The following is a 15,761-nucleotide window of genomic DNA, read 5'->3' as shown; positions in this document are numbered from 1 at the left end:
TGTTCCCTGCTGTTTTTATCTCGTATGCTAAGGGTTTAGCATGCATTTATGCTGAACGTGTTGGAAATCTTTAATTCTGAATGAATGATTAATCAGCGCTTCAGTACAACTGTTGCATGCTGTTTGTGGCTGGAAAATCCTCCCTCCACTGAAGACCTCTTTCACAAAAGCTTGACTGTGCCATTTACAGATTTACACAAATATATTACCATTACTATGGAAGCCTCTTCCTGCTTTTCTGACTTTATTTGTCGTAACTGTGGCTTTATTTCTCGTAATTGCAACTTCATTTCCCACAATTGCGACTTTATGTGTCATACTGTGACTTTGCTTCTTTTTCCTAAATGGTATCTAGGGTTGCAAAAAGGTGGAAAATCTCCAGTAAATTTCGGAAACATTCCAGAAATTTTGGAAACTTAACAGGATTTTTGGAAAGTTTCCGGAAATTTACCAGAAATGTTTCACCCCTTTGCAACCCTAATGGTATCTCTCATTTTTAGGCGTTATGTCAATTACAGAAACTGGCTTCCATATATTAAACAAACGCATACTTTCTATTGACTTCTATTAGACTTCTTCTATTTTTCTACAGCGCTAATGATATTTTCTATACTTTACCATACCCCAAACCATCACATAGTCCGTGGTTTAAATTAAACAATAAGGACCATTGGCTGGTCAATACATTGTGATTTCTGGTTTTACTATTCTTTTGGGGACATTTGGACCCATACGGTAAGTAAAACCTGACCCAAACACACATGTAAAATGTGCATTAAATTAGACTTCTCATTAACATCTACTGTATTTAAAATAACTTTTTAGATACAATAGATACTACAATAGATTAACTCTAATTTGTGAAATACAACTTTATGGATTATTAGTAGTGAATCAACACTCACACAAAAAATGTGTACAACAGCTTGTCAGTGAAGCAGTAGCTTTAAAAGGAATTCTTTGTACCTTTTTAACCCCTAAAAGTAGCACCTTAAGGGTAGATATGATGTCCTTTTAAGGGTACTGCAGTTTCACAATTTTACAGTACTACAACTTTTGCAAATACGTTCTGATAGTGAAAAATTTGTTCCCAAAAGTAAAACTGGAGTTACTTACAGGTGATGTAGTAGTTTGTCAAGCGTTTGAATTCAAGTCCCATGTAGTTTGGACTGAACTCCTGGAACTTGATGGTGAATTTGATGTCTTTCTCTGGTTTGTTGCAGGTCACCAGAATATTGGGGTCCAGTATGGTGCTGCAGGACTCGGCCTGCTCTTTCTTCACCAGGTAGAGTTTATAAAACTCATACGGTCTCCCCATTTCCCCTTTGGGGCAGATAATGTCCAGTTTGTCACCGATTTCTGGGTAGATCACCAAGCCCTTCCCAGACACAAACCTGCAACACAAAGCATACAAAGTTACGATAAATCACAAACACATTTATACACTCTTCTGACTCTCAGTAGAATCTGCATCTCAGTGGACTTCATGATCATGAGAGGAAAAACTTGGGTTCAAATAGCCCTCCAGACTGCCAAGATCCTCCACAAAATGCTCCAGAGGGACTATCGCCGTTCCTTTTTTCCTTTTAATAACATATTTCAAAATATAAAACAATTCCAAATATTAAAGAAAGAGAGCAAGAGAAGAGCAGAGTCAGAAATGAGCTGGATGGAGATAGAGCTGTATCTGCTGACTGTGATTTATTAGACAGGGAAAGTGAAGCATCTGACTTAATTTATAAGAGTTTCTAATTTATTGTTCATGTGCTGAACACTGCTTGCACATTCAGGGAATACATGATTTATTCTCAGACTTGAGAATGTGAATGTGTGTGTGTGTGTGTGTGTGTGTAAGGGGAGATTATTGCAACACAGTCCTTTACACATTTTACTACTAACCGCACAAACACACACAGACATGCCCTAAAACTACATACACATATGCACAGACAAAAACACTTACACAAAAATCCCCTAAAACTACAAACAACATATGAACAAACACACACACACACCCTCTAATCAAAAAGACATGGACACATACTAAATAATGGCAAGTAAATATACAAAGCCTTTAAATAAAAACACATCAGTGGAGTTCAGGAGAACTTGTATTTCCCTGATATATGGTCCTGATCAAACTTAAATATTGTCTCTGTATAATTTCATTCTGCTGGTTATTTCTGCACTCATGCACACGCTCCTTACTGCAGGCTGTTTGCTGGTTTAACACACATAATAGTGTACGAAACATCTTTACAGACGGATTAACAACAAAAACCTTTTACTGGGGCACAGGCTTCTGTCTATTCACAAAACATGTTGTATGTGTGTTCATGTGCATGCGTCTGTCTGAGGTGTGCACAGGATTGTGAAATCCAATTATGACTGAGTGATTACAGCCATTGAGAAGCACAATTATGTTCTCAATGAGAAGAATGGAAACAGATAGACTCATATAAACAAGAATATAAACACACACACTGCAGTTATGATAGCTTATAGTTTGTTTGTTTTTTTTTCACTTAAAAGAGTAGAGAGGAAACACATCAATAACTAAACAATGTGAATGAAAAACAAACCAAAGCAAACAGTAAGTGGCATGTAATTTCATAATAGCGAGTCAGTGGGGATGCACAATATATCTGTACAACATCAGTTATCGACCAATATTAGAGATTTTTTTAATGTATCGATAAAGGGTTTTATATTATATTTGTTTAGTTTTGGTCAAGATTTTTTTAATGAAACAAAAAAAGAAATTAATAATTATTCAACAAAGATGCATTAAGTAGATCAACAGTGACAGACATTTACAGATTTACATAAATTTCTAATTAATGCTGTTCTTTTGAACTTTCTATTCATCAAAGAATCCTGAAAAAATATTTTAATATTTTAAAACGTATATAAAATAGAAAGGTATTATTTTAAACTGTATTCATATTTTATAATATTAATGTTCTTTATTGTATTTGTGGTGAGCATAAACATTAATTTTACCCCAAACTTTTGAACTGTAGAGTATATTGAAAATGTTGTATATATCGTTATTATTATTAGAGACATAGTGAACTTTGTAAGAGGGACTGAAATTGACACCAAAATGAGTTTGGCAAGACCCAATAATGATAATCTGGCGTATTAAATTGTGACATGCATACGCAATGTTTATCATATTATGAGGTGGTAGGCAGCCCAGAGATTAACGTTTAATGTTGTAACACTTCATAAAAGCAGATATCTGAGGCGGTGACACGCAGAACTAGAGAATATCTGTGTGCGCGTGAGAGAATAAGAGATTTGCATGACTGAAGGAGTTTTGCAGGGTTAAACTTTTTGTGTGACATTTGCCTCCTCTGTCTGCAGCCTCTTCTCTGTTCCTGTCTATCCCTCTGTTTCAAGATCTCTTTTCATCCCTCTTTTTTTCCCCCCATCAATGAAGATGTCAAACTCGTGCCCTTCCTTTGACGGCCGGCTATGACTGAACAAATCAGAAACAGAAAGAGAAAGCGAGTGAGGAGGAGGAGGAATCTGACCTCCTCAACTCTAAAGAAAAGACTTCATCACTTCCTGTCAAATCAGCAGCTGCTGAAGACTAAGAATTTCAGAAGCAGGACCTGAGAGGGATTGTTTGCAAATGTGTGTGTGTGTGTGTGTGTGTGTGTGTGTGTGTGTGTTGGAAGCTCAAAGAGGTTCCATAATAGGCAGTGCACTCCCTAAACACACAGCGCTGATTCTGAGAAGATCTCACCAGCAAATTTAGAATAATTTAGGTAACCCTTCCTTGTTCCTACAGGAAGTTAAGGAGTTTGTGTGCCTGTGAATGTGCCATGCGTTTGTGCTGTGTGCATCAGATCAGTCCAAACAATCAGGTTTTTTTTGTTTCTTTTATTAACGCTTGTTTACTTTGTGGTAACACCATGAAACGTTATGCTGTCAAATCGATTAATCGTGATTAATCACATCCAAAAGTCTGTGTTTACATGATATATGTTTGCACTGTGTATAGGGATGTCAAAATGGCTGAAAAACTAAATTCTAATTTTTAACTTAAATATTATCAATATTCGAATTATATTCTAATTTAAAAGGCATAATTTCAGTTAGGGGGGGAAAAGTTTTGGCTTCTCTCCTAAGGCTACAAGAGGGCGCATCGAGCAAAATATTATGCACGTTTCTTCAAAGCATAATAAAATAGCACGACTATCTTTGAAAAAAAGTGCATAATGTTTAAAATAATGTTTATAAACCTTATATAATTGATAAAGTTGCTTAAACAATTAGAAACAAAACAGCATCATGCATGTATGTGTAGTTTAATACAAAGGACCGAAAAACAAATCACAAAGAGTACTTTCTTCATTTAAAAACTTGAGATGCAGTGGGATGGGGAAACCCGCCATAAAGTCTTGAGACATGTTTTTTAAAAGTTGAACTTACATTAATTCTACATAGCTTTCTAAACATGCGGCTCTCTTGTGCGAGACATGAGTGTAATGGTGATAGATGTCCCTCTAAAAAAAATGCGATAAATATGTGTTCTGTGTGACAACATCTTCCCCACATTGATTACCGTATTGACCCGAATATAAGACAATGTTTTTTTCTTGGAAATACATCTGAAAAAACGCGGTCGTCTTATATTTAGGGTCTAGACTTTGACATGTCAATAATACACCCACAACTAGGGAAGTGCCAATCCGATATTCATATCGGGTATCGGCTCCGATAGTGCCATTTTTCTCGGATCGGGTATCGGTCAGAGAGAACCGATCCAAATCCGAGATTTTTTTTTTCTTTTTTTTTTCTCTCCGATTGTTCGAATTATTCTGTGTTACTTCTGAAGCCACACGATAGCTTAATGTGAACTACATATGAATATTTATGTCCTTACATTAAAGTTCACACAAACTCTATTCTCCGCTGTGGCTGTCAGTCATTCGTTCAGCCTTTAAACCCTGGTCGCGTTCGGTTATTCTAGTGTGAAGGCGCACGACTCCCGTCGCTTTCTCTCACACGCTCAAAGAGCGAGAGCGAGCGAGTCTTGCATAACATGCAGAATTGAAGCGCTACATGTAAACGATATACTTTGTTGTATTTTCCTGTCCCAATACTGAACCCTAGGTATCGGAATCGGTATCGGGAGGCGAAAAAGGCGGATCGGAGCATCCCTACCCACAACAATAGGTGGCGTCAAATATGCATAAAATGAGTGTGCCATGAAATACGTAATGTAATGCGTGTTGTAAAGATCACGACCAAACTCCCTTTGTGATTTTAAAACGTAAGACAGTTCCCAGATTTGAAGACTACAGTAAGATTTAACTTCTACTGTTAATACGATTTTGGTAGGCTACTATTAGATGGATAGCCTAAATGTCCTAAATCATGTTTTTTTTTTTTATGGTATATCAAAAAGTGTATATTTTTTAAAAAGTGATTGTTGGTACATTTTACAAGTTTTTACCATACTTTCAAAACAAAAATTTAAATAGGAAATATATGCAATATGAAAATAATTGAAGACAAAATGTGTTCTACTGAGAAAAAACAAGATTTGTTTTTTAAAAAGCCTTTTTCCAAAAGGTACATCTGGAAAAAGGGGGGTCGTCTTATAATCAGGGTCATCTTATATTCGGGCCAATACGGTATTCTCTTTTTCTGCAATATTTTGAATGAACAACGTAGCAGTGCCACATCTAGTGGCTTCAACTGGATAGGCTAACAAAAGCATTAAAATGCAATGACACTTACATCGTCGTTGCATTTTTCTTGCGCCACTGATAAGGCTGCCTGACGCACACCTAAAATTTGAATGCAACGTTTTTGCATTCGATTGTGGATTTTTATTTGAAATTCAATGAATATTCGAAATTCTAATTTTTTTTGACAGCCCTAGTATGTATATATAAATACATACATGTACATATTTAAGAAATATTTACATATATAAACATTATTACATATATTTTTTTAAAATATACATGTGTATATTTATATGTAAATATAAATATACACAGTACACACACATCTATTATGTAAACAAACTTATTTTGGATGTGATTAATCGCGATTAATCGACTTGACAGCACTAAAATTAAAGGTAAAAGATATCTTACTTTTACAATATACATGAATTAATAATCTGTAATTATGAAATTGTAATATTATAATGAAGTAATATTATAGATGAAAGTTACTCGTATAAAATTTTTGTTTAATTAATGTAAATATAAACAAAAAATATATAAAAAATGAATATTTAAGGAACAAAGACAGAATAACAAAATTCTAGAAAGACAGAGATAATACACAAATGCTATTTCCTGCTTAAAATTGAATTAAATCAGTAGCACATTAGAGAGTGGGGGAGATGTCTTAATTCAAATTGTAAATGTAATTATCCACACATACACTTCAGTTTCTGTTCACTGTGTGAAACAGAGTTAGACCCACAAGCTTGCACACACACACACACACACACCCAATAAGAGGCCTCCTCGCTTTTTAAACAAGTGAACACGGGATTAGACCAGGACTGAATGGCACCAATTAAATACTGAATACAGCAGCCATGCAAATCAGCCTCAATCAAGAGGGAGGGGGAGAGAGAGAGAGAGAGAGAGAGAGAGAGAGAGAGAGAGAGAGAGAGAGAGAGAGAGGGGGGAAAAAAACCCTACCCACAACAATAGGTGGCGTCAAATATGCATAAAATGAGTGTGCCATGAAATACGTAATGTAATGCGTGTTGTAAAGATCACGACCAAACTCCCTTTGTGATTTTAAAACGTAAGACAGTTCCCAGATTTGAAGACTACAGTAAGATTTAACTTCTACTGTTAATACGATTTTGGTAGGCTACTATTAGATGGATAGCCTAAATGTCCTAAATCATGTTTTTTTTTTTTATGGTATATCAAAAAGTGTATATTTTTTAAAAAGTGATTGTTGGTACATTTTACAAGTTTTTACCATACTTTCAAAACAAAAATTTAAATAGGAAATATATGCAATATGAAAATAATTGAAGACAAAATGTGTTCTACTGAGAAAAAACAAGATTTGTTTTTTAAAAAGCCTTTTTCCAAAAGGTACATCTGGAAAAAGGGGGGTCGTCTTATAATCAGGGTCATCTTATATTCGGGCCAATACGGTATTCTCTTTTTCTGCAATATTTTGAATGAACAACGTAGCAGTGCCACATCTAGTGGCTTCAACTGGATAGGCTAACAAAAGCATTAAAATGCAATGACACTTACATCGTCGTTGCATTTTTCTTGCGCCACTGATAAGGCTGCCTGACGCACACCTAAAATTTGAATGCAACGTTTTTGCATTCGATTGTGGATTTTTATTTGAAATTCAATGAATATTCGAAATTCTAATTTTTTTTGACAGCCCTAGTATGTATATATAAATACATACATGTACATATTTAAGAAATATTTACATATATAAACATTATTACATATATTTTTTTAAAATATACATGTGTATATTTATATGTAAATATAAATATACACAGTACACACACATCTATTATGTAAACAAACTTATTTTGGATGTGATTAATCGCGATTAATCGACTTGACAGCACTAAAATTAAAGGTAAAAGATATCTTACTTTTACAATATACATGAATTAATAATCTGTAATTATGAAATTGTAATATTATAATGAAGTAATATTATAGATGAAAGTTACTCGTATAAAATTTTTGTTTAATTAATGTAAATATAAACAAAAAATATATAAAAAATGAATATTTAAGGAACAAAGACAGAATAACAAAATTCTAGAAAGACAGAGATAATACACAAATGCTATTTCCTGCTTAAAATTGAATTAAATCAGTAGCACATTAGAGAGTGGGGGAGATGTCTTAATTCAAATTGTAAATGTAATTATCCACACATACACTTCAGTTTCTGTTCACTGTGTGAAACAGAGTTAGACCCACAAGCTTGCACACACACACACACACACACACACACCCAATAAGAGGCCTCCTCGCTTTTTAAACAAGTGAACACGGGATTAGACCAGGACTGAATGGCACCAATTAAATACTAAATACCAAAAAAGAGGGGGGGGGAGAGAGAGAGAGAGAGAGAGAGAGAGAGAGAGAGAGAGAGAGAGAGAGAGAGACATAAACACAGACACCTCTTAACACACAAGCGAATACATTCTGAATCACATGTCTTGGCATTAAGTCTAAACTCCACAATGGACCAACATCGGCAACTCATATACACAACACACATCACTTATTTTAAAATTTAAAGACTGGAAAGTTCACTTTTATTTTTGGTGTTTAACATATCCAACTGGAAAATGTAGTCACCTATCTCTCATTAAATAGACACACACACACACTCAGCATGGCGAGACACCGGGTGTATGTATAGAGTGTGGTGGTCATGTGATTGTCCACTCTCAAGGCAGAGCTCCTACAAGTGGCTCTTTGTCTGCGAGAGAGAGAAAGAGAGAGAGAGAGCACGACAGCTTACAGATATCCCACTCACAATAACAACTGCACACAAACTCACACACTCAAAAAACACACAGAGCCTTGGGCATCTTGTTGAGAATGGGAGACATGAGTGAATGGAGTCTAAGAGAGATGAGGAATCTCCACAGCAGAACCTCCCATACTCATTAATTCTCTCTCTCTCTCTCACACACACACACACACACACACTTTGGATAAACTTTTTGCAGTTTTAGAATTAAAAAAAAGGATTTACCTCATTTCTATACTGTTTTTTTACAAAAAAGCACATCTCTGGATGTCCTCAAATTGAGGTTATGTCAGATTTAGGACAAATTAGCCCTCAAAGTATAGCTAAACCAAAACCTACCACCAAAAAAAAAGAGTTTAATTTTACTTTCTGATTTAATTAAAAACAGTATTTACTTAATTTACAAACCGGTTTCTTACTTTTACACAGCTAAATGTTTTATTGAAGGTTCATATCCTGCATGAAATCCTAATCTAAATATATAGGTGAATCCTTTCATATCCTATCTGATAGAAACACTGAATGCAAGCAAAGAGGATTTCTGGGATTTTTAGTCAAAAGGCAATAGTGCACCAGGTCGGCCCTGGAGCGATATGATAACTCTCCATCACACAATCAGACAAAAGTATATTCTTCACCTGATTTGTTTCCTGCGGTCCTCCTCTGTCGTTAGCTGCAGGTTTTCCACTCATATTACTTTCACCAGTTCAAAGAGGTTAGAGGTCAAGCTAAAGTTCCCTACTGAACTATCAAAATCTGCAAATACAACAGAATTCACAAGAACTCTTCCACTTTATTGTTTACCAGTGTCATAACATTTCCATTCACCCTGATCCCCATGTAGGACTGGTGCTGGTGGTATGGGTGTAAATCACCTGGGATCCCACAAAAGAATAACAAAACTATTTTTAGTTTGCGATGCAGTGCATTCTGCCATTTTAGTTGTGATGACAATACCCTTGAAATAATGTGACTTCACTAGTTCATATTTTTTATTGGACTGCTGCACGAGTTTCTTGTGACATTTGATAGTTTCACATCAAGCTTACAGGAAGACATCTGTATGACAGGTCTTCCCGTAGTGCAAGAAGATATCTTACATCTGTTCAGTTCTGAAACAATGACTTGAGCCACTGTAGAATTTTCTTACCTCAAACTTACAAAAGAGAAAATAAAATTAATGGGGGCAATTTTACCAACTTCACAGAACCTGTTAATTTTGCTACAAATACATAATAATAATACGTAGCTGTTAAATATCATGACAAACAAGTATTGCAGTACTATACTAAATTACTCTCAATGGATAAATAACTACAAGCAAATAACACTACAAATTTTACAATAAGGATTCTATAAATGGGTTTGTTTTGTGTACATTTAAGTTCTTTTGAGCAACCCTCCTGATTTTCTAAACAAATGATCTAGTCTGCCATCATTCAAATGTTTTAAGCTTTTTTTTATTGCAGTTCAACCTAAGTAAGCTACAGTTTCAAACTATTTTCCACTAATTGGTGTATAAAATGTGTTACAATTTTTGTGTGGATGGCAACACCTCAGTTTTGCTAAATAACAACTGAATACTAATAACACTGTTAGCTTTAACAGCAAAAGAGCATTCATTAAATTAATAATAGCGTTCATAACCAACTTTACGAGTCTCCAAATGCAATGACACAGTGGTTGCAGTTGCTATGGCAGACAGTATATATATTTAGGGTGCAAAGTGAAAAAAAAAAACGACCAGAAATGCTCATATTTACTTGGTCTCTCCTCTCTCTGTCAAAATCTGTCTCTCTCGTCTCATCTTCTCTCTCTTTCTCTCACACACACACACATATTTGCTCTCCCACTCACTGTCAGGAGTATTGTGTGTGTCTGAGTGTGAGATGAAAGGTATGAATTCCTCTAGAGCTCCTCCAGGATACCAGTGTTAAACACACACACTGAGTATAATATCTATGCTTTTAATGTGTGTGTGTGCGCGAGTCACAGGTCACAGTGATGCAGAAAGAGTTTCAGTGTCTATGTGTGTGTTTCTTTCTCACAGGATCTCACATTACAGAGCAATTAAAGCAACTGCAAACACAAACACACACACACACACAAACAGGTTATACTTGGCTGACAGCTCACTCTGAAATGCCTGGGAGAAAACAGCAGAAGAAATCAAACACACACACACACAGGGAAGAAATTGTCATTTTACTAATAGCAACACACGTGTAGTTATCTGTGACCGTATCACTGACTGATAGTTACACCTCTGAGAAATATAATAGGAGTGATAGAGAGACTCTTGGGAACCAAAACCAACTAGAGAACAATGACAAGTTGTCATTACACACTAAATAACTCCATCATCACATTTTATGTGCGTTTCAGCATGCCTGTCATGGTAATGTGGACTAGAATAAGTGTACATAGCTTTTCCCCTCATCTTACACAGAAACTAAACATCTTACATGTTGGTTTCACCACATTAGCGACAACATTTCAGACTCGAAAGGTGTTTTAACAGAGGTGATGATATTGGAACTTGTTTAGCGATATGTTTAACTGTGAAAGTAAATTTCCTCTATTTTTACACTGAGATTATTAAACACTCACCTAAAGTTAAATCTTTAAGAATAAAGTGATTTAATAAAGGTGTTAAATTTAATATTTAGCTTTTCTTTTTTTTTCAAAATCTGTTCCCATTAGTTTTTAGTGTTATATTTTCCATTCAAACTTTTTTTATGTTTTTGAACAATGACTCACCAAGGCTGCATCATTTTATCAACAATACAGTAAAACAGTAATATTGTGAAATATTTTTACAATATAAAAGAACTTGATTATATTATAAATATATATTTATATTATTATAAAAGAGTTTTCTATTTTAACACATATATTAAAATGTAATGTATTCCTTTGATGGCAAAGCAGAATTTTCATCAGCCATTAATTCAGTCTTCAGTGTCACATGATCCATCAGAAATAATTTGAATATGCTGATTTAATACTGAAGAAACATTACTATGAATGTTAAAAGCAGTTAATATTTTTGTGGAATCTTGATCCTTGAGATATCTTGAGGGATTCTATGATGAAAAGAAAGTTTAAAAGAAAAGCAATTATGAAATAGCTTTTTTTTTTTTGTAACAATGTAAATGTTTTACTGTCACATCTTACAAATATATAACAACACAATACAAACTTTTAAACCGTATAGAATTGTCTATTTATCAGTTATTGGTCATAACATGAAAATACATATTAATTTATCGGTATTCGCCAGAATTATAATAACGCTTCGTCCTTTGTGGTGATATTTTCCAAACCCGATATATTGTCGATATCAGCAGATTTGAAGTAAAACATGATTTATGAGCCTTTCGTATTGTCAGGTTCACTTTTCAAGGGCATTTCCAAAATGTAGGCCTCACAAGCACAGCCAAACCTGTAAACACACACAGATGAACAAACTCTTTTTTGCTCAAGTTTTATGAGTTAGCCGTGTGGATGTGTGTGCATAGAGTGTGTTTTCAGCATTGTTTTATAATTCTATTTTCCATTTGTTCTGTCCAGCTGCAGGCAGAGATCACTGTCTCACCAATAATGGCTCTAAACTCCTTCTCCCCTCCATTTTAAATAATAATGAGCCTTTAAAATGGCTGATTCAAACGTATCCCTAAAAGCTGCTTTCCACAGCTCCCAGACCAGTAAACAGCTTTCAGCCTGATCTACCTGTGGGCGTCCTGAGCTTGATATTTGTGTGTTTTCAACCAAACCTAAGATCAGTGACTAAAGTTTGAGCTCCCGGTGTGCGTTCAGGAGTAAGTCTTCTAATGGCAGGTAACCCTAAGCAGCTTAAAACCGCTGCGTGAGAGCTCTGTTCTCAGGTCAGCCGGAGCTAATAAAGGTTATTGTGATTTAAAACTGCATGCAGAGAGCGCTGAGCTCAGATCAGCTGGAGATGAAAGCAGGCTGGAGACTCCAGCTTCTCTGATGCTTTATAGCAGCATTTAGCTGACTGAAAGCGTGACCATTTCTCCGGACACACACGCACACAAGGAATGATGGGTTTAGTGAGTGTGATGGTCTGAGCTGTCGACTGGAAAGTGGATAAAAAGGATGGAGGAGCTTTGAACTCTAAAAGGGTGTGACTGATGGCCTGCTGTGTGTGTGTGTGTGTGTGTGTGTGTGTGAGTATACGTAGCAGAATTTAAGCAGGTTCGGAGTATTGCGTTGACTCTCTTGGTTTACATGCAAGCAGAAATGTGTTAAGGGTAGATATATATGCCCATAATCCACCAGTGTGTACTGTCTCTCAAAGTCAAAAGAGAAAGCAAACATGAGAGTGTGAATGTGCACACGGAGAAGGGAAGGAACCAACAGATCGCAAACCTCTTCTTACAGAACGCTAATCATTTCCCACCTCACGCCCTTATGTTTGTTGTGTGTGTGTGTGTGTGTGTGTGTGACAGGCTCTCTGAATTTCCAAAGTCACTTTGCAGGGAAGGTTGCAGCTGTTGTACAAAAGGAAGCGTGTATGTGTGCTGTTAAGGAGTGACACATTATGGTCAGATCTTTCATGAGATGGTTTAATCGAGATGATGCAGTGCTCTATTCTCTCTTTAAAAAGAAAGACAGAGAAACTGGTGTTTAACGTCTTGGGTTTGTTTGACGTTTATGAGTCGAGGTATTTGCATAATGGCTGATCAGAAGAAGGAGAGAGGAAACAGTTTGCTACAGAGAGACAGAAATCCGGCCCAACTATAATGATACACACGAGCATCCACCCTAAACCACAGCACTGTAGTGATTTTATCCTGCAACCTAGATGTGACTTGTCACGTTCTAAGCAAACTTTAGATAATATCTTGTGTTAGAATGAGGTAAACCATAGAGTTTAACTACAATATAAAATAAGTTTAAATAATTTTTTTTATTATATATTATATAAAACTTGAAATGTCCATCTGCAATAATTTTATCCAAAAAAAAAAAAACAATAATAAAAGTGCATTTGACTCATGCGCTACATTCTACATGACAGCTTTGTGTCAGGGACAAAGGGACAAAGACAAATTATTGGTTCTCAAATCTCATTTAAAAGAGAAGTTCAAAAAACCTGGTTTGTCTTCAGGCAGGAAATCTTGTATGGTTTATTGTGTAAAATATATTTAAGTGCTCTGATGGAGGGGAGAATTTTCAGCAAAAATGGACTTAAATTTCAGTCCGTTCCTCACACAAAGCTATCATATTGCTTTAGAAGACCTGGAATGTAGTGTATGCGTAAAAAGGACTCATTTTATTATACTTTTATTGTTCTTTTGCCCCTACTGGAGTAAAAATAAGTGTTTGCTTTCATTCTGGGATACAAAAACATTGTGTACCACAGAAGACAGAAAATCTAACAAGTTTGGAAGGACATGAAGTGAGTAAATGGTGTCCGAATTCTCGTTGTAACTCTAGAAGTTAAGGCCTTGGGTAAAGTAAAGTAATGATATCCTCTGAACCAAGTTGAAATGGCACAATAGTGTCATTTTGGTAGTACAGGATGAAAACAGGACAAAGGAGAAAGTATAGTGGGACTGTTTACAAAACGTTTTGGCAGTTTACATGGTACCATGATATAGCAATCTTATCAGATGCTATTACTATGAAACTCTGATTTATATCAGCGCGCTGAATGTTTAGCTTATTCATGAACCCACGGAAACCACCTTAAAGGGATAGTTCAACCAAAACTACAAATTCTGTCATCATTTACTCAACCTCATGTTGTTACAGTTTTGGTTACTGTTTAGTTACTGACTTCTAGAGTATGGAAAAACTGAGAAATTTCTCAAAATATATTTTATGTTGCACAGAACAAAGTAAGTCAGGTTGGGAACAAAATAAGGGTGAGTAAATGACGACACATTTTTATTTTTGGGTCAGTTGTCCCTTGAAATAATTAGAAGACGTCACTGAATTCCCCTAAAAAGCCTATGTTTACATGTCTACCTAGTTATCTAAACGTGGACATTCCGGCACAGACTTCTACTGTTTATAAATAAAGCTAATTATAATTACAACAGACTAACCATAACCCAAAAACCCTAATAGAAACATTTTAGCCTTTTTACATTTTCTACAAAACATAATTGACTTGATTTATGAATGATTTTGACCTCTGAGGATATCCGGGGCCTCCCCAAAGGGAGGTTTTATCCAAATTTAGCTAACTTCTGGGGACAATTTTGTCCCCAAAGTATAGCTAAGTAAACCAACCCCCCAGCAGCTGCCACTGCTCCTCTTCCGTCGTGTGTTCCAACAGACCCTACAACTACAAACATTACAGTCCTTAAAACAACACGGGCGCCGGGCTCGGAGTGCGTCTGTGCGTGTGAGAGCCATTTGAGGAGGCTGTGAGAGCCCAGCGGTCATGCTTGGTCAGGGACAGACAATGTGCATTTGTTACTTAAGCACTGTTGTTAATGAAGCCCTCGCCATGCACGCACACATGGATGTACAATAAAAATTAGGTTTCATGCCAACCCCTCTCGCTTTCTCTCTCCTTGTTATATAACGACTACAGAAATACGGTTTTAAGTTGCAAACTGAATCCCCGTTAAAATGTACATGCTTTATAGACGTCACATAGTTAGACTCAGGATATAACATTTATAGAACGCAACTCACACACACACGCTGACAATCATCCACAACACCGTGAAATGCTATCAACGCTGGAACAAAAGCCACTTCACACACACTTCAGAGAGGAACAGGTCTGTTGTGGAAATGCCGGCTGAGACAGAGGGAAGTGTGTGTGCGTGAGTCTGCGTGAGTCCTCTCTTGCTGTTCAACATATTGAAACTCTGACAGAGTTAATCTCCTCACTGTCAACTCCTATTATAACACCACTGATCATGACATACACACACACACACAAACACACACACACACATTCATGCGTACACACTCGTAATTGCACACGGACACATGATTGAAAGTAACACGACTCAGAGAATAATTATTACTGCTGTGGATGACTGAATATATGCCCAAACATGTCCTAAATGCTCCCGAAGAGTCACACAGGCATCCGTGGAAATCCGTAACTTTGATCGCAGTTGAGACCAACATGATCCCCTAGCAGGTCAAAGGTCATTATGTCTTTTCATGTCATCATAATCAGATTCTTCAGACCCAAAAAAACTGCCTTTGGAAACTTCTACATTCGCAGGATGCGGCAAATC

At 36.1% G+C, this 15,761-nt stretch overlaps 1 protein-coding gene across 2 annotated transcripts in view; it reads right to left on the bottom strand.

Moving 5' to 3' along the window:
- The window catches only part of efnb1 (ephrin-B1), a 42,772-nt gene that overhangs the window by 22,328 nt on the left and 4,683 nt on the right, over nt 1–15,761 (bottom strand). For both annotated transcript variants that reach the window (XM_016229205.1, XM_016229204.1), the window contains exon 2: nt 1,117–1,394. In XM_016229205.1, coding sequence (XP_016084691.1) covers nt 1,117–1,394 — 278 coding nt within the window. The remainder of the gene's footprint in view (nt 1–1,116; nt 1,395–15,761) is intronic.

This window comes from Sinocyclocheilus grahami, unplaced genomic scaffold (assembly GCF_001515645.1).
Source record: "Sinocyclocheilus grahami isolate Dianchi unplaced genomic scaffold, SAMN03320097.WGS_v1.1 scaffold348.1, whole genome shotgun sequence".
Taxonomy (NCBI): Eukaryota; Metazoa; Chordata; class Actinopteri; order Cypriniformes; family Cyprinidae; genus Sinocyclocheilus; species Sinocyclocheilus grahami.
Note: the sequence above shows the minus strand (reverse complement) of the source record. Positions and strands in the feature narration are given on the sequence as shown.